At 37.0% G+C, this 27,823-nt stretch overlaps 1 protein-coding gene across 1 annotated transcript in view; it reads right to left on the bottom strand.

Moving 5' to 3' along the window:
- Positions 1-27,823, bottom strand: part of Lrp1b (LDL receptor related protein 1B) — a 1,542,993-nt gene that overhangs the window by 863,414 nt on the left and 651,756 nt on the right. The window contains exon 7 of the mRNA XM_042055373.1: positions 20,509-20,671. Coding sequence (XP_041911307.1) covers positions 20,509-20,671 — 163 coding nt within the window. The remainder of the gene's footprint in view (positions 1-20,508; positions 20,672-27,823) is intronic.

The raw sequence follows: 27,823 nt of genomic DNA, 5'->3' as shown, positions 1-27,823 counted from the left end.
AACACACTTGTCCTCTGTCAAATTTCAGTATAAAATCTACTAATAAATTGAATAATCATATTAATAATATACATGGAAAGAGAGATTGCCACTGTCTGTTGGATATATGTTTACAAACAATGTAAGCTATGTTTTTTCATCCGGTCTATCCATCCATTTATCTATTTGACTGCAACCTATTCCTTAGTTGTTTCTGTGTGTAGAGTATTTACAATACAAGATGACCATACAATGTACACATTCTTCCTTTGCATCTCTGACCAGCATAAGATGAGACTGTATTATCAGCCACCTAAAGTAAAAATGAAACACTCAGAAGTAAGAAGATTTGCAGTAAGTTATCTCTGCTTAAATGAAACAAGAGAATAAAAGTTTGAAGTAAGTCTGGATAATGTAGTGAGACTTGGTCTTAAAAGTAATTAAATACATATTTATAAAAATAAGTTAATATGTATTTATAAAAGAAATATAAAAGCTAAAATTTATAAATTTTCAGCAAATGATTAATCATGATTCTTTCCACACTCACTTAAAAATAAGATGCTTTTAAAGTCTCAATAACTCAATATTGACTGCAGGAAAGTTCAAATATTCTTTTAAACGCTAAGCATACTACTGTTGTTAGCAATATATATCCAAATAGAGTTTTAAGGAGGAGGTGTTTCTGATAAACAGAGCCTCTTGCATGTCTCATATCATCACAGATTTTACAATGATCTATTTCTTGCAATGTGCTGGGTACTCCCTTAACTCATATAAGTAATTCTCAAACCAAAGCTATTGAAACAGTCTAACTAATGTCTCTATTATATTTTGATCCTCAACCCATCTCATACTTATATTGGTTTACAATAGCACATCTTTTTATATAGAGATAACACATCTACTCTCAGCTTAATTTTTCCCAAGCTGACCTACAGTATTGCATCTTCTCACATGCTCTTTGAAACACTCATGCTTCTTCCTCCTTTTACGTTCTAACCACAGTGATTTTCCTTCAGGTTATCAGGCATATCAGTTTTTTTTTTTTTCTCTCCCAGGTCACAAATATACCTTCCCTAAAATAAAGCTTTCTCCGTATTAATGCCTATCTACTGTTCCACTTTCCCCTGTGTGGTTTGTCATTTCAAATTTGGAGGAAAGAAAGGATAGAGTCAAAGTTCTGCTGTTCTAGATATATTCCCAGTACTTCTTTCTCAGATGAGCTTCCATAAGGCCCCTTCTTGCGGAGGCTTTCCTCAGACTAATCAGTCACTGTTGTTACTAATGCATTTTTATAGTTACATGAGTTGGTTGATGTTCTTATCCTCTATTTTTAAATTAATTTTCAAATTGGAATGCCCTTCAGAGATACAGAAAATTTTTGCCTCCTTGCCCTGTTACTGCCCAGTAGACAGGGCAGGGAGCCACTGCTGCTGCTGCTGCTGATGATGATTATGATTATGATCCCATTATGACAGGATTGATGGGCTACCCATGGGCTGCCTATGGGCTTAAAATAAAATAGTTGAGCCTGGGGTACCAGCAGGGTGGCTAGCACTGAGGGCACAGTGCTGTACAGCAGCATATGGCTCGTGTAGCTACTGCCCTCCTGGACAATTCTGTGATCACCCTGACTCTGAGCAGCAAAAACATCCAAGATGAAGATGATTAGTTTTCTGGATTTTCCCTCAAAAGACTTCCGTGGTCCATCCTGCCCCAGAAGCCATGTTGGTGTCTATGATGATGGCTACCATGATGTCTGTGATCCACGCTGCAGCTGGAGCACATGTTGATGCCCATGATCCACGCTGTACTGGGAAACCATTTTCAGATCCATATACTGTTCTATACTGCTGCCAGCCATTTTGATGTCCAGGGTCTGCTTTGCTTCCGGAAACCATGAGGATGATTTTATAAGACATGCTGCCAGCAGCTGCTATGGACATAGAAACTGTGTTTTTAGTGGTATGGGTGACTACAGACTCATAACTGAGAATGAGAGACGTTGAAGGCTTCTGTGACTTCTCCCCGCCTCCCCTCAAAATAAATAAAAATAGTGAAGATGTAGGGAGCTATTGAAGAAAGTCCTTAAAATTGTGATAAAGATGATGAAACTCTTTACAGTGCATGGCTTCTGGCAGGAGGGTGGGAAAGGACTCAGTTTTCTCTAAGGGGCTACAACTGGGAGTGTGAGTATATGGGCAATGTAATTGAATTTGGGGGAGTTTGGGGGTCCTTTTGTTTGTTTGTTTTCTGGTGAGAGCACAAGGCTGGGTGGGAAGGTGGACCTGGGAGGAATGGGAAGTGAGTGTGACCAGGGCACATTGTATGAAATTCCCTGATAATTAATAAAATTATTATATTGGGAAAATCAAGAAAATGTGTATGAGTGATACAAAACCTTCCATAGGCTTTTGAGTTTTGCTAACATTTTACCTTATGCAGGGGTTTGAATGAGAACAGATCCGACAAACTTAAGATTTGGAATACATGTTCCTTAGTTGGTGGAACTGTTTGGGAAGGATTAGGAGGTGTGTTAATCTGCTAGGATTTGAAATTTCAAAATGCCCATGCCACTCCCAGTTATTACTCTCTGCCTTGTGGTTGTAGATCAATTTGTAGGCTTCCAGCTCTTGCTCCAGTGCCAAGGCTACCTGTCTGCTGCCAGGCCCTCGGCCATGGTGGCCATCAGTCAAATCCTCTGAAATGGTAAGCCCTTAATAAACTCTTGCTTTTATAAGTTGCTTTGCTCATGGTGTCTTTTCACAGCAATAAAAAAGTAAACACCTTTCCTTACCACATTTGCTTTCTTGTTACACACAGATGCACACACATACACATAATAGTTTTCTATTATATACCTAGAGTAGACACCTCATATATAGTATATATATATTTGGAACGTTCTAATAATTCTGTGTCGAAGCCTGTGTAAACTTTAGTATCTTATCAACTTCAGGATGTGTATGGGTGAAATGGATGATTAACGTTTAAAATTTTATATCAGAAAGCTCCCACTATAAAATATTTTTCAGTGAGAATAGCTGCATGATTTAACTCAAAGTAGGACGGCAATAACATCAACTATCATACATAATAAATACCAATTCTTTCTTTGTTGACTCCAGGAGTGATTTTCTGTATGTCATCAACTGTCCTGAGTAGGCGTTGATTCTGTACAACCAGGGTGCTATTTAATAGTGTAGAAGATACAAGTTACTGGTAATCACACAGATGTTAATTTGGTTACTGAATATTTTTCAGACCTAGTTGTCTATTATTTCTATATTATGATAGACTGAGAAATTTTAAAACTCTTTTGTACATGCATAATCTTTTTTCTTTATTGAAAATAGATTTTTTACAATATATTTTGATAATGGTTTTTACATCCCCAGATACTCCTCATTTCCCTCCCCTCCTAAAGATATTTTTAAAAACTTCATTAGCAAATCCTTTATTTTATGATTTATATTAGAGACCTGCATTTAAAAATAGCTTTGGTAAAGATGATGATGTTTCAAAGCATTTGGTTAGTATAAAAGAGAGTCAGAAAGAGAGACTTTTAGTGGGTAAAAATGTATTTCTCATCTAATCAGTAAGTAGCCATGCTTCAAATAATATTCAAATATTCAAAGGTCTCTTGGTCACCTGCTTTTAACTATGATCAAATATACATATTAGACGATGCTCAGTAACATTGTCAATATAAACTGAGATAAAGCTGTGAAAATGCAAACTATGAGAACACTGAGACAAGTAATTACTAGAAGAGAAGACTGGAGATTATGGTTTTAAGGAGACAAAAGAAGAAATCTAAAACAGAAGCTAGCATGTCAGGAGTTTATCATATGTTAGGTAAGGTATTTGTAATTCTCCCATCTGTGCGGGCCATTCTGTATTTCAGCAATCGAATAAACATAAATGTCTGATTCAGCATTCTATGCCAATAGAAGTTTCCTGACAGTTCATATTTATTATAAATGATGTATGTTACAACAGGATTGTTCTCCAAGACCTAAACAAGGAGGTACTAGTTTCTATTAAAAATAGTTTTACAAAGAAAATGTATCATTTATTTGTAGCAAGACATATTGTGTGATAATGAACATCAACCATATTCACTCATAAATAAAATTTAAAGTCACAAGCTATAGAATTATAGAATTTTACAGTCTAGACTACCAGATTTCTAAAGGACAGAGTAGAAAGTGATCAGAATACTAACTTCAAGTGATTGACAATAATCACAACGTGGTGTACTCTTCTGGACAGGAGCTTTATTTGGTGGATATGGTACTAAGGCTCATGTAACTCATGTCAGTCATTTTTGAGCTGAAAATTGTCCTCTTGAGGACACCCAAGACATTTTACCCTCAAAAACTCACATTCCAAAAAAACTGGAAAAGTGTTTTGTATCATGCACAAGTGAATACACTAGCTCTTATTTCTGATGGCATTGTAACGTTCTCATTAGTCTGTGTTATCTAACAATCATTCGATTTCCTTCATACTGCTTGCACTGCCAGCCAGGCCTCACACTGAGCCTGAGCTATGTGGGGGAAACACTGTGATGGGCCATTGACATTCTCAGTGTGGAAAGCCATTTCTTCTGTCAAACTGCGATCTCAACAGTAAGCAAAGGCATGGAGAATGAATCTCCATTCCACTTTACAAGAAATGGTAGTGTTTACACACCTCCTTCGTACACAGTCATTATAAGCTGCTTTTTGTTTGAAATTGAGAGTAATATTCCTCATGAATGCCAGCTTTCTAATGTGGTCTAAAGGAGGCCTAGGAAAATAGACACCCATCGTTAAAACCATAGTAAGAAATGAAAGGAAAACTTTTCTTGCATTATGTACTTATGGAAACTACTCAAACACTCTCGACTTGTGTGCCTCTGTGGCCATCCAAAGCTAATGGTGCTTCCTTAGTGGCCCAGACTTCCATTTAGGGCACGAGATATACAGAAATAGATTTGGATTAACTGGTAATTCATAGGTTGGTAGTTTGTTATACAGTGAACATTGTTTATGAAATTTAATTCTGAGAAAAGGTATGGGATTCTTGGGCATTAGCACAATGCAGAAAACATGCAGTAATTCTGAGGAATGTCCTCAGCTTCCTGACTAAACCACAATACAGTTGTATGCTCACTCTTTATAGGCAATTTGCTTCTCTTCCCTTTAAATGGTTTAGACTTTTATATAGGGGTTTAAGTTTACAGAATTAAGCAGAAAATAGTTTTCCAGAGTGTGCTCTAACCCCTTTATTCGGTGATTCACCTGTCAATAACATCCCACAATAGTTCGCGTTACAGCAATGAATCTAGACCTGTGCATTACTAGGAACTTAAACTCATAATCTCTTTTAAGACTCACTGTATGAGCCGGGTTAGTGGTGGCGCATGCCTTTAATCCTAGCACTTGTGCAGCAGAGACAGTCAGATCTCTCTGAGTTTAAGGTCAGCCTGCTCTATAAAAAGAGTTCCAGAACAGCCAGGACTGTTTCATAGAGAATTCCTGTCTCAAACAAACAAACAAACAAACAAGACACAAACCAAGCAAACAGAGACTCACTGTATGATGTTGAGTTTCACAGGATTTGACAAATCTATGTTCTTCCATACAGTGTCACACAGAATCATTTCACTGGTATCGTTTCTTTCCCCATACTTTACCTGCTTATCCATAATTCCTTCATAATGCCATGTACGGGTAACCATTGATCTTTCCCAAAATGACATGCAGGTTTTTCTCATAAATCTTCTCTTAAAAATTTGGCCACAAATTGTACAGTATTCTTTAAAGATCTTCATAGAGCTTAGATGAAATTATAAATGTCCCCTGCTAAGAAATATAATTACAGTGTGTACTTCAAGTTTCATTTCCCTTTGGGCCGCTATCTAGTCTTATAGATCAATATTGACATGCCAAAAATATCCAACTACCTCAACTTTAATTCCACATGCTCAGGATGACTCAGCATGATAAAAATATGGTAAAAATTAATGTAAGCTATGGGCTGGCATGGTGACACATACTTACAAAAATGGGAAGGTTACAACAGGAGTATTATGAGCTCCATGCCATAGACTTAAGCAACAAGTTTAAGATTCAAAACATGCCTGAATTGAGAATAAAGACTATTCTTTAAAAAAAAAAAAGGTTTTTGATGATAAAATGTAAAGTAAGGGGTTACATTCTTAAGCTTAAATCTTGATTTCAATAAGTTGTCTTGTTTTGCTTTTGTTTTTTGTTGTTGTTTTTGTTGTTGTTGTTGTTGCTTTGTTTGTTTTTACCTAGGGGAAGTAATCTTACCTTTTCAAGTCTCATGTATAAAAGCGCATAAGGGAAAAATGGAACTCTAAGTACGTTCTAATACATAGGAAGATTACATGGGCCAAAACAAAGAAGGTGTTTAGAACAAATAAAACCTGCAGTCACATTGTTTGCTACACTACCACTGTATTTTTTTCTTTTTAATGTCCCCTCTGAATGTCCTTCAAATAAAACTGGCCCATTTGGAAACATAAAACCTACATAGAAACACAAACATACTACAATGAATGTAGTATAAAATACTGTGAAAAGAAGTTACATGTTGCGAAACTAGTTTATAGACTCTGTGTTCCATGTAAATGACAGAAACAGTTCCGTGTTTATGTAAATGATATTGTTTGCATAATCACAAAATGAGCTAGGGCACTTATAATTGTATGCAGGAATCATGCAATCAGCTTCATAGAACCCGCATCAGATCACTGTGTTCGTGAAAAATACCCAGTATTGACTTAGCAAGGAAAGAAAATGTGGAGCAGGAGACCTCATCAGGTATTATGCTATAATGCTGTCTGGAATGACTTGTCTAGACATTTACTACAAAAGCTATAAGAAAACTCTCCTGATAAATGTGTAATATAATGTTCTCAATTGAAATGTATCTTGACCACCTCCTGGAAATGCCTCTACTCAGAGATGCCACCCAAGTTCTGTGAATTACAAGAGTTGAAGGCAAGGGACTTAGAAACTTTAAAGTTACTGATTAAACTACATTGGGATTTTGGGTTTAGCTATGTCATTCTTTGGCTTTCATTATACTACAAAGTAGTTGTATAATTTATAAATATGCCTATTATTTATCTTAATTGAATTTAATGAAGTAAGTTTAAAATTATCTTTGAATGTATATCTTTAATATTTAATGTAATATTAAATCAAATGATACATAAATTAAGGCTTGTTTTTATGATGTTATATTTTATTCTTATTTTATAAAATAAATTTTATTATAAAATAATTTATTTTATAAAATAAATATTCTATTTATTTTATAAAAATAAGAATAGCCTAAAATGTATGATGTGGGTTAAAGGTTTTCTTTGTTAGGAAACCTTGACCTCTTTGTTTGGGTCCAGCTTCTTTTCAAATAGTATGAGCATGTAAAGATCTTAGGAGTAAAAAGATCTAAATAAGACAGGGTTTACATCAAAGTGTCCTTATCTGCTGGGCGGTGGTGGCGCAAGCCTTTAATCACAGCACTCAGGAGGCAGAGGCAGGTGGATCTCTGAGTTCGAGGCCAGCCTGGTCTACAAGAGCTAGTTCCAGGACAGGCTCCAAAACTTCAGGGAAACCCTGTCTCAAAAAAAAAAAAAAAAAAAAAAAAAAAAAGCAAAGTGTCCTTATTTGTATCTAGAATTTTTCTTACCTTCAACTTTTCAAGGCTCTATGTGCAAGATTAAGACATCACTAGTGAGCTCTGAAGTATCATTCCCTGTGGTCTTAAACTAGGGATTTGTCTTTAAATTCTGTACGCTTAATAAAATTGTCATCCATTCAGTTTCGAGAATAGTTCTGTGGAGATGAATATCACCTTTGCCACAGTTATTGATGTAGTCGTCACTGCCATCTCTGTCTTCATCAGCATCAAAGCTATTGCCCTACTTATCTAGCGCACGCAGACCTCCTACAAAAAGCATCAACATATCCATCCCGAAATATGCGGTGTAATCTCAAGCACCTCATATTCCACAGCAAACAGTCTCATGATATTGGTCCCATATATTTCTCTTTTATTTTCAATGAAGTGATCTCAGCTTTGTTTTTCCAATTATTTTTTCCTAATAGAAAATTTGCTGTATTCAGATATCTATTTATAAGTCCTTATTCTTTACCATCACCAAGGTCTGCATTATTCAGTAGAAATTGATTTTACTTTCAGATCTACAAATTCTGATGAATCCAGATTCAAACAGTACAAAACCACAAGCCTAGGTTACAAATAACTTCATTTTCTTAAACATTTAAAGTTGAAAGGACAAAAAAGAAAATCTGTGACATATGTAGAGCCCAGGAGTAGAACACTGACCCTTTCATCAAGGGAACATAGATCATCACAAAATATAAAGAACAGCATATAAAGGATAGGCATAGGAGAACATAGGACCAGAGAAAAACAAGAAAAAAATTGTGCATAATCATTGACTGGTTACTATCCAACTTCCCAAAAGGGGTGCATATATACCTTACATTTCTTAGTTTTCATCCAATAAGTTGACCACAGATATGGCCTGACCAAAAACTAGTAGGTCTAGCTATCTTTTTATACTCTAAAGGAGAATATTTTGCTGAAATTTCATGGTTTGTTGCTTTATTCAGAGTGGGAGAGAGTAGTGGTTTTAGAGTGTCTGTAGTTTGGTTCACAGATGACTGTGCCAAAAACAAAAATTATGATGATAATGAAGGCCTTGTACTTCGGCCTAACTGGAGAGTATTCAAATGGGAACATAAGGGAAGGCATGCATATGTATACCTGGGAACCACAATGTAGGATTCCAATGGACAAGTGTTTACTGTACACCCATGTCCTCATTTCCATGAATTGTGTTGTAAGGATCAAACAACTGTTTATAAGCCGGGCGGTGGTGGCGCAAGCCTTTAATCCCAGCACTCGGGAGGCAGAGGCAGGCGGATCTCTGAGTTCGAGGCCAGTCTGGTCTACAAGAGCTAGTTCCAGGACAGGCTCTAGAAACTACAGGGAAACCCTGTCTCGAAAAACAAAAACAAAAAAAAAAAACAAAAACAAAAAAACCAAACAACTGTTTATTACAATGCTAGGCTTCCTTGATTCCATAATACATAGCAAAACTCATGTCTAGTCTGTAAATTATATACTTATTTCACATAATCAAAATAATAAGTTAATTTTTATGCATAAATTTGAATGTTAGACCAATTGAATCTAAAAGTCAACAAATAATTTTGAGTTAAAACATATATATATATATATAATAAAGTATAATATATATATATATGTATGTATTACAGCATCCCATTTTAGAGGTTCTATGCTGACTGTTGGGCTTCAGACTCTTCATATAAGTGGGATCAAACTCATAAGATAGGCTAACTTAATGGCAAAAAAGTGTTAGCTTTGCTTTCTGAAAAACCATTCAGTTACTTTTGAATCCAAATGTGATAATTTGTTATAGTTGCTCTTTAAGTACAATGCTTTATTTCACTTGCTTACAAAGACACCTCTCTCACAAAAAAAGACACACACACAAAAAAAAACAACTAATGTCAATGTTTGCTTTTTCTTTTTGCATGACAAAATAATGAAATTTAAACTTCTTTGCCAGCTGTTATTTTGAATTTAGAGTGAGGCCCATTTCTACATAGTCAACCTACTAAGAGTCTGGCTCCAGGGGAAACAGTTTCGGTTCAATAGACTGCAAATTTCAGTAGTCCAGAAGCACAAAACAAACCTAAGAATAAAAACGTAAAACTGGTTTCACTTCTTTTTTTTATTGACTAAACTATAGAACCTGATAAAAACGTAAGTTGATTTCAGATATTAAAATGTGGTAATGTGCAGGTAGAAGGGAATAAGAGAGTTATTGTATTGTTTTAGTTTTGTCCTTTCCTTGTGTGCTTTTATAAAATGAGATTCTCTTGGGTTTTGAAATTTTCATTTCTCACCTAAACTATTATTGACCTGAATAATTTAAAAAGAAATACAAAAAAACCCACTGCCTAGTATTTTTAAATAATTCAAATTTGGGGAAACTATATCCCAAAGTTCTCAGAGTATCTGATATGCCATGTACAACTCTTTTGTTCTCCTAGCTTTTCAAGAATGCTGTGTAACTTCTCTGGATGCTCTCACCACACCTCGGCACCGCTGGAGCTGCAGTGTACTGGAATATGGACCATTACTGAAGTAGCAGGCCTGCTGCCTGCTACTCAATTCCTGCTTGACCAAACTCCCAGCGAGAAACAACTAGAGACCATTTTCAACTGTTTTGAAACTATAAACAATTCTCTATACTATTAGCAGAGACTGTTTTAGAATGTAATCTATTTTATGGCTGAGAGTGAAAAAGCTTTCCAGCCACTTGACAATCATTTTATAAGCAAAACAAAATGTATTTACCATTACCCAGCGTTAGGAAATATTCAGTTTCCCTGTATCAGGGAATCCATCAGAAAGAATAAAACTACCATCGCTTTCATAAAATGTTTTTAAACACAAAAGTATGGATAATGGGTATGTTATTAGCATAACACCCAGCAGCTCGGTGTCACATAACATGTTAAAGACAGACATATATCTTAAAAATAGAAAATAATATTACCCAGAAAGCAATTATAGGATTCTGACTGAAGGGAAATAGAATAAAGAGTTGAAACAAAGCTGTGCTTGTTGCCTTTTCAAACATGCTGAGCTAAGTTTCAAAAGGCTGCTCAATTCCTGAGGGCCCCATGAAAAGAAAAGGAACTTGGGATGATAGTTAGGGCAGATGACTTCAGCCCTTAACCCTTTGCCTGTCGCGCTGGTGAGCCCCTTTTTCATTTCCATGTGACTGGCCTCCGTCTGCGGAAAGCCCAAGCAATCCATTGACGTGGATATGCATAACAATTCTGGCTAAGATGAAGATGGAAATTCTGGTCAGGGACCTTTTCTACACTCAAAGAGCAAGTGCAATGTATCACAGCCAGAGTGTATGGGAGAAGAACTGGGCCCCTCTCAGGGCACAGGTGTGAGGAACCTATTTGTTTAACACTTTGAACTTGGTTCCTAAGTAACCAGTCCTGGAGCTATCTGAGATCCACCATTTTAAGTAAGGTGATAAATCTCTTCTTAAGCTATTACTTTTATTTTCTGATACTTCCTCTTTCTGAGTGGCATAATAAATCAACCAGAAGCATTCCTGCGAGGCTGAAGCAACACTGAGTAGGGTTAATTGAAACAGGTTGTAAACCCAGTAATTTAGAAATGAGTTTAACAGACCTACAAAACTTACACTGTGAAGACAGAATCAATAGCAACACAGCAAGAATGGGGACTTTCTTAACTCTTCCATTCAGTCAACTTTACTGTTTATGGTTAATTTACCAGAATTACATCACTTTCTCATTCCTTTTTCTCCCTCAAACCCTTCCCAAATACACTCCCTAATCTTAAGTTGATAACCTCTTTCTCTTTGTTTATTATTGTTGAATATGTGTGTATGAACATTATACTCACACAGATACACACATTAAACACATACATAGTTCTCACTCTCTCTATACATACATACATACATACATACATACATACATACATACATACACACACATCATATATACATGTTGACAGTCTGATGAATCCTTTTTTATGTTTGTGTGTATATATTTATAGGGACTTTTTTTCATGATGATACATTTGGGAATGGTGTGAGATGAAGAACAGGATTGTTATACCAGCTGGGATTACATTTTAGCCAAGGCTGTGTGGCAGAAGCATTGCCCTAAATTACATGCCTGTTCCCAGGTTCATCACAATGTAACAGAAACACTGCAGCATTGTGCAGAGAATAAGGCAAAACTGCACCACCCAGAAAGGGCAGAAAGTCTTTACAAGACTGATGATGAAATTGTCACTTATATACAAAATAGTGTTATAAATCTTGTGTGTCATTTGGCTCAGGGCTTCTGCTATCACTGACAAACAACTATGAGTTGGTCAGGTCTCTAGCAACAGACCTCAGTTCTGAGGACCCTTAGTGTTCTTAGCTTGGGTCTGAGATCTTTTCATCTGAGGAATTGATAGCTTCCAGAACCCAGCAGATCAAGGCCTGTGATTTTCTTCTGTGGCTCCCTTCACGCAGGTTCTCTTGCATGTTTTTATGTTTGGCTTGGTCTTCTAGCCACTGTGACTCTCTCTGTGGCGGCTCCTCAGAGGCTGGCCTCTGCTGTCAGGACTCCAAACCTGCCTCTGTTAGTACAGAGCAGGAAAGGGATTATCCACAGGGTCAGCCTAGCATTGCCACGGTCAGCCAGGCATAGGATCTCAGTATATGAATGGGATGTGGGCCAACTGCATGACTGCATGCTAGGTCAACCTTGCACAGGGTGGTTCAGGGGTTGCCAGTTCTTCAGTTCCAAAGCATCATTGCCCATCCCCTCTACTTCTTCAGCAGCAAGTACAGTAATGATGGTTCCAACTCCAGGGCCCAAGTTTCTAGAGGTGTTGTGTTCCCTGCTCCTAACACAAGGAGTGATCTTCAAGCATCAAATGAAGACACCACACACCTAGTACCTGCATTTGGCTTCATGGAGCCTCCACAGTGATCTGTTGTTGTCAAGCCTCAAGTAACATCTTTGCCAAACATCAGGGCACCAGGCCACTGTGTAGAATGTTGACTGTCAGGCCATGTCTACGGTCCTCACTGCTGTTATCCAGTCTTCTACTATACTCTGTTGTCCAGCAAGAGCACATCCTACTGAGAGTAGTCATGGAAAGACCACTGGGAGGTAACTCAGAGTTTCTCCCAAAAGTCTCATACACGGAGCCAAGTAGCTTGCTTCTATCCTTTTAAGAAAGACTATGCCAAGATGTCACAGTCATTTATTGGGCCCACAGCAGCCATGAATATTGGTGGTTTGAAGCAATTGGATCCTGGCCTTGTATCAGTTATAGCAGTTCCAGTACATGGTGAGTGGGGTGGAGGATAGTTGTGGCTGTTCAGTGGAAAGTGTTCCTCTTGTGGCCCAGGTGGAAGCAGTTCATTAAGTTTTGTGGCTGCAAAAACTGTCAAAGAAACTTGTCAAACAGTCCTGGCCAATGTGGTACCTTCAGGAACCAGTGCAATGAGCTGCAGTCTTTGCAGAGCTATTTCAAAGCTACCATGGAGTGTTCAAGGCAGCTGTTGCTGGCACAGACACAGTCTGTAGGTGTACTGACTTTTAGACATAGAGTTCCTTTGCCTAAGACACCTCAGACAGCCAGAGAGAATTCTCAGAGCTACTAATTAAGGAGTCATTCATGTCTGTACTTATTTGCAGGAAGATGAACATCAGAAGCCATGGTTACAATACAAGCTCAGCATTAAGACTAAATCATTTCTTCAGTGTTTCAAGAGAAATGGATTCCCCTAATCTATCTCAAGTGAACTTGTGAACCCCGGAGCTTCCTCAGAATCTGGGTGAAGAATGAAATACACATTCTTTCACGTTCTTGGGATGGTGTGCATTTGGTCAGCAACCCCAGAACTAAAATTTGAATATCAGAATGGCATTGTGGAATCCAAAACAGTCCAGCCTAAGATGCGTAATGCCAATGCTTAGCTCATTCTCTATGAACCTAATTATAAAAGGGCATTAGATTCACCCAAGGAAGAAATTAGATTCGCCCAAGGAAGAAACAGTAAAAAAAAAAAAAAAAAGGAATTATGATAGATAAATTGTATAGATACTTAAATAATTTAAAGAGATGTAAAAATCCAATTTGAAAGATATCAATAGGAATTTGTCATGATAGAAAAACATTGCCAATATTTTTGGCTAAATGAACAAAAAATTTAAGCCTAGGGATGTTATTATTATAAAAAATATAAAAGGTGGGTAAATTTTTCCACTGATCTTGCCCATGGCAGGTGGATACAGAGCTCAGCCCATCTGCGTTTTTTCTTAATGTGTAACACCTAGCATTTTTCAACAATACGATAATCATCCCAAATATAATTTTACCAACTGACTTCTCAATAACCATTTTTCAAAGAAACTTTAAGTTGCATATATTTAGGGCAGAAGTTACAACAGAACAACATATGAAGTATAGAGAACATTTTTTTTAAAAAAAAATCAAAATATGTCCATTTTAATCTGAAATATTATTTAATGAAGAGGAATATACAAGTAAATTTTAACAGTACATTATCCCAAAATTACAAGAATCAGGGAAACTCTCACATGTTGTTGGTAGGAACATAAAGTCTTACAGGCATTAGGGAAATTAGTATGGAGAGTCCTCAAAAATCTGAAAGGATAAATAGATATCATAAAATGTAGCCATCTAAACCAATACATTATGCCTGTATTACATTTACAGACTTACCTCCATTGCATTGTTTACTGCAACTGGATTTGTAATATCAGAAATTTTGTTCAGTCTATGAGTTTATGAAGGGATATGTGAGTAAAAAGTTAGCATACATTTGCATACAGTGGAATTTTAATTATCCATTAATAAAAATAAAATTTTGTCATTTCTGGAAACATGGATGAGTAGTAAGTATAGTATATAAGTGAAATAAGCCAATAATAGGACAAATAGCACATATTGTCTTTTATATACAGAACCGAAGTTGATCCTTTATGGTTGGAGGGGACAATAGTGGTTTCCTGAGGCCAAGAATATTGCTGGGAAGTAAATATTTCATTACAGGATCAGAGTCACCATTAGATAAAGGAATGAATGCTAGTATTGTACAGTGTGGAAAGGGGCTAAAATTAATAGTTACAGTGATTATAGATTTGAAAAATTTAAAAACAGCTCAAAGAAAGTAATTTAAATATCCTCAACACAAAAATAATAAACATTTAAGGCATGCTAATTAGTTAATTTCATCACTATATGATACATATTCATCACCAGATCCCATTGTAATTATCATGTATATGTAATTATATATATGTGTGTATATATGCACATACACACAAACACACATATATATATATATTTGTATATACGCACACAGTTTCAAAGACATGAAGGAAAGGAGAGATACTATCTACTATCTATTAAGGGTATGCCCTATATTGTGGAATGGTATCAGAATCTATGACTGTATTGTTGTGAAGAGGTTAAGAAGTTGATGTTTTAGAATTACCTTAGAGATATGAGTAGGTGTAGCCTTCCATTACAAAGTGAGAGATCAAATGTAAAATCTTAAATTGTAAAATTTCAAAAACTATATAACTCAATGATTGTAAATAAGTATACCACCTGCTAAGACTGTGACCTACCTAGAGTTCTGTCTTTACCAACTTTTTCAAGCTTAAACTCATTAAAACAAGACCGTTTCAGCCCCCATATCTATAAGTAAAAGTAGTGTATTGCGATAAATACCTATTATTATACCTTACTTTTCAAATAACCACATAGTTTTAGGTTATTTGGTATCTGCACGTTCAGTAGTATATTGACAATTTCACATCATAGGGAAATTCATCCCTGTCTGAGGTCTGATATGAATACTTTGTTCAATAAGAAAATGAGACCTTCTGTAATGGAAAAGCTTCTGTAAAGCAAAGGACATGGTCAACAGGACAAAATAGCAGCCTACAGAATGGGAAAAGTTCTTCAGCAACCCCACATTGGACAGAGGACTGATCTCAAAATATACCAAGAACTCAAGAAACTTGGCATCAAAAGAACAAATAATCCAATAAAATTGGGGTAGAGACCTAAACAGAGAATTCTCAAAAGACGAATCTCAAATGGCTGAAAGACACTTAAGGAAATGCTTAACATCCTTAGCCATAAAAAATGCAAATCAAAACAACTTTGAGATTCCATCTTATACCTGTAAGAATGGCAAAGATCAAAAATCCTGGAAAGGATGTGGGGGGAGAGGATGCTGGTGGCTGTGCAAACTTGTACAGCTGCTTTGAAAATCAGTATGGTGATTTCTCAGAAAATTAGGAAGCAATCTACCTCAAGACCCTGCAATACCACTTTTGGGTATATACCCAAAGGATGCTCAATCATACCACAAAGACATGTGCTCGACTATTTTCATAACAGCATTATTTGTAATGTCCAGAACCTGAAAAAAATTCCTAGATTCTCCTAAACAAAGAAAATGGGTAACGAAAATGTGGTATATTTATAAAATGGAGTAATATTCAGTGGTAAAGAAGAAAATAATGGCATCTTGAATCCTGCAGGCAGATGGATAGATCTATAATAAAACCACATTAAGTGAGGTAATCTAGACCCAGAAAGACAAATATAATATGTACTCACTTATCAGTGGCTTTTAGACACAAAACAAAACAAAACAAAAATTAGCCTAGAGTACATAACCACAGAGGACATAGATGTTGCAAGGCAGTGATCACTTGTTGGTTCCTGGCTTCCAGGCTACCTTAGACCCAAAGTCATCACACAGAAACTCTATTAATTAAATCACTGTTTGGCCCATTAGTCCTAGTAATAGAGAGCAAAAAGGACCCTAAGAGAGACATACATGAATCTATATAGGAAGGATAGAAAGACAAGATCTTCTGAGTATATTGGGAGCATGGGGGATCACAGGAGAGAGTAGAGGCAAGAAGGGAGGGAGGGAGCAGAGCAGAGAAAAATGTATAGTTCAATAAAAGCAAGCAAGCAAGCAAGCGAAAATGAATCTGAAGGCGCCAGCTAGAACAAAAGCCAGACTTGGTTTGCCCATGTTCTCAATTAAAACCAATGGACCCAGCTAATACATAGCACTAAAGCAAGCCTTCTCTAATAGTGTGCATAGACAAAAGCAGCCATCATCAAATGTCACTGGTTCCCTTTTGTCTTGGAAATGATGAAGCCAATGTAAATTTGTGTCTACACAACTGTTAAAGGTAGTTTCCTGTTTCCTTCTTTCTTGCTGAGGTTCATATCATGCTAGCCTGCAAGATGGCAACTCTTAGCATTTGAGGAGATAGCAGAATAAAACAAACAAGCAAACAAAACAAAAATAAAACAACCAAGCAAATAAAGAAACTGACATTCCGTTCTTCATCCCTGTTCCCCAATTTTGATGACACAGATCCTGAAGAAGCATGGCTTTTCCTGACTCAGTCAGTCACCATTAAATAACAACCTTCTCTGCCTTACTCTACCAATCTACAAGTACTGGTGTCATTGAAAGGTAGCATAAAATTCACATGTTTTGTTTCGGTTTGGTGTTTGTTTTTCAGTTTTGAAGTCTCCTATGTTAATTTGAATATAATCAACTCTTTTGAATGCTTTTCTTTTGTTAATATCTCTTAATAATATTTTGTGGCTTTTTGCATGTATGAGATTGAGGAGAAAAACAGCTAGGAATTAGGCATGTGGGGAGGTTGGAGGATCTGTGAATTGCTGAGAGAACCAAGTGATTAGAATATATTGTATGGAAAGAAAATTGTTCCCAATAAAAGAAGAAAATAGTAAAACACAATTATTTTTTTCCTTATACTAAAAGGACATTGCCAAAATATTTATATCCTATATAAGTTTTTATAGCTTAATAAAACTTTAAAAACTTATGAACATAGCAATGCTTGAGGAGATTTCCCCACTCCTCTCTTGTTCCCACAACTGCTCTATATTTCCCCTCCAATACCATGAGCCCATTTTATTTTCATGCCTAACAGATATATCATTTTCCTATTTGTCTTATATTCCTCAATATTTTTTGTTCTTAAATAAATGCAGTCCACTTGAAATTTATGCCCATTGAGGATACTGGTCACCAGAAAGAGAATCTGCTCAAAATGAAACAAGGCCTATGATGGAGTAAGATACAGTTCTTAACTATTAAACAAGCAGAATCAGTAAGATACAGTTCTTAACTATTAAACAAGCAGAATCCTCGTGGCCACCTGGAAGACTGGTTATTTTTAATATCGGTCACACTATGACTTCTTTGCTATCCTCCAACATTAATAGCTCCTCATCTATAATTTATAGGTGCTTTTCTAGGAGCCACTGAAAGGAAATATTGTTGAACAATGAAAGAAAAACCTTGAGAAATATCTCGGGAAAATTGCCCGAAATGGTAAGTTGAAGAAAGTAATTAAAAATTGAAGACAATATGCAAACATCATTAGAAACATCTTTTTGACATATTTTTATTGAGATTGGCTCCGGGCGTGATGAGAGTCCACAAAGCATTAGTCTTCCGTGTCCAAACTTCAAACAACTAAAAACAGCAGAGAATAACATTTGAAAGATAATGATGCTAATCTTGGAACATCTGTAGTGTACAAATGGAAAAGGAGGGTGAGAAAAGTCAACTCTAGACACTGCAAAGAGAGCTGTGTTCCTTCTATGTGGTCTTTAGGACATAAGGCCATTCTGATTGTGGTTCAAGCCTCCTAAGTTTGGGAGATAGGATTCCGGTGAGATGACTGATATATTTCGATATTTCTGAACATGCAGAACATACTAAATCAAAGAAACATTTCCGTGCACAATTAGAAATAAGAGAAGTACTATGCTATTAGCATTTCCCTATTCATAACTCAGGTAAAGATACTATCTTCAGAACGAATCCTAGTGTGGATGGAAGAGGAATCTCCTCCCACTTTTCTCTGTGCATCAGTACACTGTCAGGCCAAAGGCTAATCACACACAGGAGGAGCTGAGCTGAAGCGCTCAGCCCCGAACTGTATAAACTCACAATAGCAGAGCAGTTCTCGAGCTGATATCTGCGCTCGTGAATTGAAAAAGAGTTAGAGTCAGAGCACGCAAAACATTTCAGAGCACCTATTGTGACAAATGACACCCAGCAAATTACACTTAAGCAGTTCCAGAGTCCCAAGGAACCCATCAGAGAATGTGTGCAAACAGTGTTGGGGCTTTCTACTGCTAATGCTGTTGACAAAATGACAAAATATGGCTCTTTCTCATGATGACAGGGAGAAGTAAGTTGCCTGCAAACATAAAGCAACATTCACACATGCTACGTTTCGGTTGGCAGCTTTGTTGGAAAGACTCACGGCATCTTTGTTTCTAAGAAAGGCAAAGACTGTGGTGACTAGAGAGGAGGAACACGGCAGCTTCACCTCTCAGTGTTTGGCTAGACACGACTATCGCGAGGCCCATTTGCAATTCACTTAGCACCATCAGAGCAAAACTTGCAAGCACATACATTTCCAAAAGGATGCCAAGAGAATGCCGCGAGCGCATTTGTACATCTCCAGTTCTTTCCTCCTAGGCTTACCCAACCACCCAAACAAATCAGTTTAAATACAGCTTCTTTTCCTAATGCCTTTAGAAGCATCGCTGCAGTCAACTCACCATCTGCTGCAAACACAAACAGAGCCTCATTCAAGAATTATGTTACCCAGCCTTCCTCGCGGAGGCCTTACGTGCAAGCTGTTCTTGTCAAAATCAGAACCATTGTGATGATGCATCTTAATATTCAGTCAGACTTTAAGTAAAGAGTGACAAAAGTCCACATATGGATGGCAGCTGTTTCTTCAGTAAATATTTCCCCTTTATTGAGCGGAGGCTTATGGCACTGTAGGCTAAGTTCCATAAGACATTTCAGCCGAACTGCCTGAGGACTGTTAAAATGACAGTAAGAATAAAGTTCCAGTTTTCAGTCTGCCACAATTTCCATATTCAAAAACAACAGTCCTATCAACTCCAGTCGTTCTCCGTTCTGCTGATTCCCACATTCCCTTCGGCTACACTCAGTAATGAACAGGTGATTTCGAGAATTCCCTGCCTCTTTGTTTTTTCCTCTTCTAATTATACTGTCATGTTTACTTAGAAAATGATGTTTTATTCTATATAGATTTTTCCCAATGTATGAACAAAATTCATAGGAATTTAAACATTTGTGATCATATTTTAGCAAGAGGTAAATATTTTTAAAAGAGTAATGATTCTATTATTTAGGAGAGAGTCTTATAAGGACTGTTTATAAACCAATAAAATGAATCACAAATTAAAAAGCTAACAAGTAAGAAATGGATTCTGCTAAGTTATTAATCCAATAATATTATTAGGCTAAAATATCAATGCTTATTGGAAAAATAATCTTAACTAACAAAGATATCTTTAATGTTGTAGTATCCTTGAACATAAATTGTATTTAGCTTATAAAAACCTAAATGCTATGCTGGCTCAAGTAGATTAACAGTGTGTCTTTTAAGAAGCATTTGTGAGACTTGCTAACTCTAAGGTTCCCTGTTGAGCATCAGAAATGAATTTGACACTCCACTGAGGTTGTTTGTAGACCACAAGCAATTTTCGGGAAAAGGGAAGTGTATTGGTGTCTCAGGAGATGTCTGAAGAATCACTCCATGTTAGGGCTCTGACAGACACTAAGCTTCAAATGTTGATTTTTGGCCTGTTTCTTTTCTTGCAATGCTAGGACTAAAATCAATACATACCTTTCTAATAATGTTAATGTCTGATTTCCTACAGAACGTCATGTTAGACTTTGATCCCCTTTTAATGGGAGCTTTTCTAGACCTGGCATGTTGAAGGCCATGTGCTTACCCTGCGATGGGATCTGCTGCTATGGCTTTAGGATTGTGCAGCTCCAGTTCAATCAGGGTGACACACACGGAGCCATTGTGATTGCAAACAAAGATTCGGTCACTGATGTGGTCCAGGAAGTAGAAATTTCTGGTAAGCCAGTCAATTGCCATTTGTTCCACATCTGAAAAACAGATATGCAGAATAACTCAGTCACAAACACAAACGTCTTAATCATAGCCAGAATATACAGTCTGAGCACACCATCCCAGAAAAGAGCTAAAACACAGGGGATTTGTTAGTTAGCTTTGTTTTGTTTCACCTGTTCTGTTTTTATGTCTTAAAAAAAACCTACAAAGAAAATTTCAACAATGTCAAAATAAGTGAGTGTATTATGAAAAATAACGTCTACTCCATGGCTGTCTCTTTGCTATGTGTAAAGAGTGAAAGACTTATGCTGACTTAGAAAAAAGAAAGTTTCTATTCTTAAAATATAGGCATTAACATTGTAACATTCTTCTGGATTTGTCAAAACATCTCACTTCATCAATGAATACCAGAAGTTCAACAACAAAGCTCGTTTGTAATAATGAGAGAATATCTTTTGTCAATCTTTGTTCTCAGTCATCTGTAACAAAAAGGAAGAGAGAGGTCATAGAGTTTCAAAGGAAGAGAGATTAAAAATCAGATGGTATAAAGAGGAAGAGCGGGACAAGGGAACACGAGGAGTTAAATACGCTGGGGGCCGGGAGGATAGGGTAGAAGAGAGTACAGATAGGATAAATGCCATTATGTCTATTGAAAATGCCATAGGGAAGCATTCTACTGTGGGAGCAACCTAATGTATATATAAACATATACATATGCATATACATATCCAAAATGGATCTTCCTATAATAGAAAGAGCGTACTCAAGCCAATAGGCTATCAAAAGCCAAGTGCTACCTATTTTTGAGGTATTGGATAATGGGGCCCCATAAACCCTACAAACATCACAGGTATTGCCATTGCACTTGATTACCCACCAGACAATGGAAAAACCCTACTACAAAAGACACCACATATTTGAATGATAGAGCATGAAGATATTGCACTGTTACCAACGTGGATAGCTTTCACAGTCCTGGTGAAATCATATGCATATGATCTGAAGAGAAAATACTAAACAGTTTTGCTTATCTATGAATCCTGTTACATTAAATAATGACTGGTCTGACAATATATAATCACTGATACAATAGTAGAATGAACGGTATGGAAGTAAGCATATTTTTTTCATACTTATAGCTAACACACAAAATAAGAGTCAAGTCTGGAACTATTAACTGGGCCAAAAACCTAGTGGGTAGCAAGGTCATAGGCATGAGAAAATAGCCTAATCCTATAATTTTCCTAAATTGACATAGCAGTAGACTATCAGATACATTCTTATCCTTCATATCTACTAGTTTTCTCTTTATATTCATAAGAAATCTCAACCCTCATGAGAGAAGTTTCTTTTTGCAGTAGATGGTTTGAATAAAAATTCTCCCCATATGCTCATAGAGAAAGGCACATCAGAAGTTTTGGCCCTACTGGAGTAGGTCTGATCTCCACGGAAAAAAAGTGTCTCACTGCAGGTGGGCTTTGAGGTTTCAAGTGTTCAAACCAGACCCAGTAACATTATGGCTTGGCCTTCTTTCCCTAGCCTTGCTACCACATTTATTTCTTCACTGGCAGTGAAGCCCACGTCTTCAAGATACCAGCATATACAGAAGACTAACTGAGACATCCAGCCGTGTGTGATTGAGAGACTATTAGATTCTTGAATTTTCTGTTCACAGCTAGCCATTTTTGGATTACCTTTCCTATAGAGGAAGAGAGAGAGGAGAGAGAGAGACAGAGAGAGAGAGATTCATTCCACAAGTTCTGCAAATCTAGAGAACCATACCTAATACAATGTTGATTAATAGAGGGACCCACATCTGGTCAGTGGTGCAGAGAATAAGATGTTGTGCTATGTTCTGCTCTAGAATGGCCATCTAAATTATTTCCCTTTCCTTCAAGGCACAGGGATCATTGCAGGAGTGGGCAGAACAATGTTAAGGATCAGTGAATTGGTGTTTTCAACAAACTAGTTCTTGCTAAGCATGACATGGCCATTGAGCAATGCATTCAGAGCACACATGAGTCCATGTACAAGACCTGTATTAGATCAAGACAACCCAAAACCCAGTATGGATGTGGCAGGCACTAATAAAGTTCCCTCCTAGTCTAAAGGGCTGTTGGAATCTCATGGTTCCTTTGTAGGGCATATCAGTTTCTTTGTAGGTGGTACTATACCAAGAAACATACAGAGAGTACCAAGTGGACTCAGGTTTGAAAAAAACATACCACATCAGAGAAAAGCGATAGGAGAGATAGTTGAGAAACTCGGTGGGGGTATATGGATTTGAACAAGACATATTATATGCAGGTGTAGAATTCTCAAACAATTAAAACTATAAAAAGGATAGAAAATATGTAGAAATGATAAGAAAAGAAATCTTTATGATAACTTTGCCTACGTAAAAGTGCCCAATATGTTTAAATAAAGCAAAGGTGAGGTGGCAGATTCCTTCCAAGGCATTCTCAGGCAGTGAAGGAAATAGAAAAAAAAAGGAAGGAAAAAAAGCTTAAGAATTCTTATTCTCTGCATTTCAATACCATGTTACACAATAAGGATGGAACTATTTTATGTCTGTGAGATGTAATAAAGAGGACATCATCTTTTTCAAATATTAGCTTCTATTTCTGAGAAAATAAATTATCAATTCACTGTATTTTAGTTAATTCACTTCAAATCCAAATAACTGCTAATAGATATAATGGATAAAGTGGCCACATAAAATTATATGTGTTTTATTTGAACATTTTCTGTTCTATCATGCCATAGCTGTTACACTGTAGTTTGTAGTATAGTTTTATATAGTAGTGTAAATCTGCAGCGTATAATTTGTGGTTATGGGAGAAATAATCTCAATTATATGTTATAACTTTATGATATATTAAGCACTTACATCTATTCCACAATTCTCTTGTTAATATTTTTAGATATCCATAAAAATGAATCAAATTAAAAATGAGCTGGAGATGTTGCATAGTTGATACAATGCCTACCTTTTAAAATACGAAAGATTCTGGGTTCAGTCTGCAGCGTCATGTAAGTCAGGCATGATGTTGCATGCCTGTAAACATAGCGCTGGGAAAGTGAAGGTAAGAGGATGAGGAGTTCAAGGTCATCCTCAGTTACAAAACAAGTTTGAAGCCTTGTTAGCTACATGAAACAGTCTAATTATCCTCAAACTGTAAAAGCACAAAATGACCAAAAGTATTTATGGGTACCAAGTTCTCCACTGCTTTTCCATTACTAGTATGGCTCTGACTCCTTCGATAATTGCATAAATGAATTGTGCACCCATTGTGAGTCTAGCATTCCATGCTTTTAATTTTTGAATATTAGTGCATCCTCCTTATGTTTCAGTAACATATCAAGGCCCCAGTGGTGATTGGTAATATCACAGTTAGAACTAAATCCTATGGATATTTTATTTTTATGTGTATGTACTCTTCTGTGGTACATGGTAATTTATTTATATATTAAATGTGAAAGAAAATTAACACTTGACAACAAAATAAAATTGCAGTAACACATAGTTATAAAATTTAGGAGAATGTGGGCTCTGCCTCTGTGTCTGTCAAACTATCTTATAGTACTCTATTGGTTCATGTTAGCCACAGGAACCTGGAATCATGGAAATTAAAAGAGTAGCTAAGAAGGAGCTAGTATAATTTCAGTACTCCCTCCCACAGACTTAACGTATATCTGTGATTGAGTGAATAAATGATGTGGTATGACTCAGAATGGATTGTCCCAGAATAGGGCACTGGAGTGGCCAATCTTGACTGTCCATTGAGACACCGGAAAGAGGAAGCCTCGGTTGAAGAATCACTTCCATGAAATTGGCCTTTAGACATGTCTGTGACACAGGTGGATTTTTAAGTGATTGAGGGTGCCCAGCCCACTGTGGTGTTACTATTCATAAGCAGTTGGATTTGGTCTGTATAGGAAATATAGCTAACCGTGAATCTAGGAGCAAGCCAGTAAGCAACATTTCTCTTTGGTACTTATTTCTTCTTCTGTTTGATGCTCTGCCCTACCTTTACTCATTCATGGACTATGGTTTCCTCATCAACCTCGTGCCTTGGGTTCCTGCCTTGGCTTCTCTCAGTGGTGGACTGTAAGCTGCAAGTGAAATAAATCTTACCTCTTCAAGTTGCTATGGGTGATGGTAACAGATAAGTAAACTAGGAAAAGCCATCTTTGCAGGTTTGTTATTAAAAGCTAAAGGAATTTGCGGTGCTTTCTGACACCTTCCAACAGAGGCAGAACAAAAGGCCCTCAAGTGAGAGGTGCTATCTATATTGACCCTAGAACGGATAATTAGGTGGCTCTAATTACTAAGATTCCTGTGCTTTATTATCTTTAGCACACAAACATGCCCATCATGTCTTCCTATGACTTTCCTTGCCACAAAAGTGAGTATGAAAATTCTCATGTCTTCAGTTCCTCTGATGACTTCTCTGTCATTTAAACAGGTTTGTGTAATTTTCTTTGTGAATCTCTCCTATCTTGCTCAAATTTGCATATGTCTACACTTGAGAAACTCAGTCACAAACAAAGGAATTTTTTCCTTTGTTAACTTAAGTTCCTAGGAAAAATTGTACTTATATTACATATTCAACAAAGATGATCAACTGATCAGAATACCAATGATTGTAAGAGTTTTAATATTTCAGGTCCGGAGTCAAACTATCTTGGGTTATCTTAGTCTCTAAGTAGATATTCATTAACAACCTCTGATATACTTAATGTTCATATATGACTGTTAGATAAGTTCGTTTAGATGTACAAATCCAGAGCACCAAGATCTTTGAAAGTAAGCAGCAACAGCTAAAACCTGTGGTAATTATTTTTCCACATTGCTGTAATCCAACTGCTGGCTATTTCCACCAATATATTTAAAAAGTGCTCTGATTTTAATGTTATTTGTTCTGTTACAACAAAATGCCACAGAAGTGTGAGTGCATTATAATGTGGTATTTGGGATAATTTGGGTTTTGTTCTTGGGATGTGGCTACTCATATTTTGCTACAGAAAAAAAAAAAAAACTCTTCCTTTTCCCAATTTAAGTAAGAACTGTGGTTTTGTGTGTGTGTGTGTGTGTGTGTGTGTGTGTGTGTGTTTACACCTTCCCCACTAAAAGCCTTTGTGATATGATCCTAAACATATTTTTCAGTTCATGTACCAATATTCTTCCTCAGAAAAGACTACTTCTCTGAACGATGATGCTCTCATCAGAGAGACTAACACGGATACACATGCAAGCATTAGCTTTCACGATGCTAGACTGCTAGAGAAAAGAAGAGAGACAGGAGCAATTTTGTGGGAATTCCTACCATGGCCTATAATGATAAACAGAAAATAGATATTGCAAGTCATTGGACATACATTTGCGGGCCATCGGCGACAGTCTCACACTGTACAGCTTTTATGTCACAACAAACATTTAAATGTCCCTTAAACTACCAGAAACCTTATTTTTCCCCAGCCACTCCGGCACTCAGGATATTAAAAAGCATCAATTATTTCCCTGGCTCAAGAAATCTGGGGCCGTAGGTTTTGCTGGGATTATTCTATCGGGCACAGTTCAGAAAATCTGGTTTGATTCAGTAAGTACCAGGCACATTCATTCACCCATCCCATATGCATGCAAAGATGATGGCTTTAGTATATGCTACTGTAACTTTAGATAAAAGAGCTGCTGTGTGGCAGAATCCACCCTTGTCTGTAATTCATCATTTCCCAAAGATTCTCTACTCTGGAAAAATAAGCATTGTTAACTAACACCTATTTACTTTGGAAGCAGTGAGATTTCAGTGAAAATGTCCAAAGAGCAGAATGCTTAGTATTTGTGAAAATTGGTTTAATTTCTTTTCACGAAGCTGATGTTTCCTTCTTTCTTTAGTGTAATTTGTATTTAAATCAGAGAATTTGGGCTATTAGACATAGCCTTTGGGCAAGCAAGTTAGCAAATAAAAAGATACAGGAAACACTAATGATCAGAAAATGGCAATCAACTACAGTGTGTTTTGATTAGGAAAAAAGACTGGAAGGCCTCAGAAGCAAAGGCTCTCTGTCTCCAGCCCATTGCTTAACTCCTACCCAATTCACAAAAGTTAGACACAAAGACAGAACCACCTTTCTGAAGACACATCCTAAGAGGAATTCTTGTTGCCTGAAGAAACTCATAAAGGAGTGGAGAATGGTGTGATCGTATTTCAATTAAAAACCATTTCCTTAACTACTACTCAAATATCCCCCACCTTTTGTATAGACACTGGTTATAAAGAAGTTCTCTGACCTACCTTTTCTATTACTTGGACATAAGACCTTCTCTCCATGGGAGCCCTGTCTCCAGCTGAGAGGAAGGACTGTTACAAAGACAGGGCAAGGAGAGTCTGAACAGATGGCTCTCACTGAATGCCCCTCCCAGTCTTTAACTATTATAGCATCCCATTTGTCTAATTCCAAGTCAAGATCAAATCGAGGAGTACAGAAGCAACCTTTTGAAATTGGCTCGCCCATTGTGTCCCTCTGTTGTTGTTTGAGGCAGGGTCTTGGTGAGATAATTCAGCTGGCCTCCTCAGTGCTTGTATTACTGACATTACCACCACAGCCGGCTTGTTACTAAATTTCTGAAATGTCTCCTTTCATAGAAAGTTGAGTAAATTCATTGGTTTTGAGACATTAAAATCAAAACTCCATTGAGATTCTATTTCATATTAAGAAAGCACATAACCACCAATGCAGAGTAGGAAATAGGGGAAAATGACCCGATGTACAATGTTAATGTTGAGTAACACAAACTAGAAATTACCACATATACTTTGAAATCTAGTATGAAAATTTCTCAAAAACATATGAGAGAGAGAGAGAGAGAGAGAGAGAGATGAGGAGGAGGAGATGTGAGAGGATTTCATTGTGAGAGATGAGAGGATGGAGGAGAGGATCGAGATGTAGGCGGGAAGAGGAGAGGAGAGAGAGAGAGAGAGAGAGAGAGAGAGAGACTACATGTTCCATATCCTAGCCCTATAACTCCAGGGAAAATACTCCAAGGAGTGTGAGTCAGTGGACCACAGAGATGAGTACACATCTGTGCCTTTGGCAGTACCCTTCGCAGGGGCCATGTCACGGAGTTGGCACAGGTGTCTTACAACAGGATTATGGAAGTGCTGTGCAATTACAATGGAGGT

This window comes from Arvicola amphibius, chromosome 7 (genome assembly GCF_903992535.2).
Source record: "Arvicola amphibius chromosome 7, mArvAmp1.2, whole genome shotgun sequence".
In the NCBI taxonomy this organism is placed as follows: Eukaryota; Metazoa; Chordata; class Mammalia; order Rodentia; family Cricetidae; genus Arvicola; species Arvicola amphibius.
The sequence above is the reverse complement of the archived record's forward strand: the minus strand, read 5'-3'. Positions and strand labels throughout refer to the sequence as shown.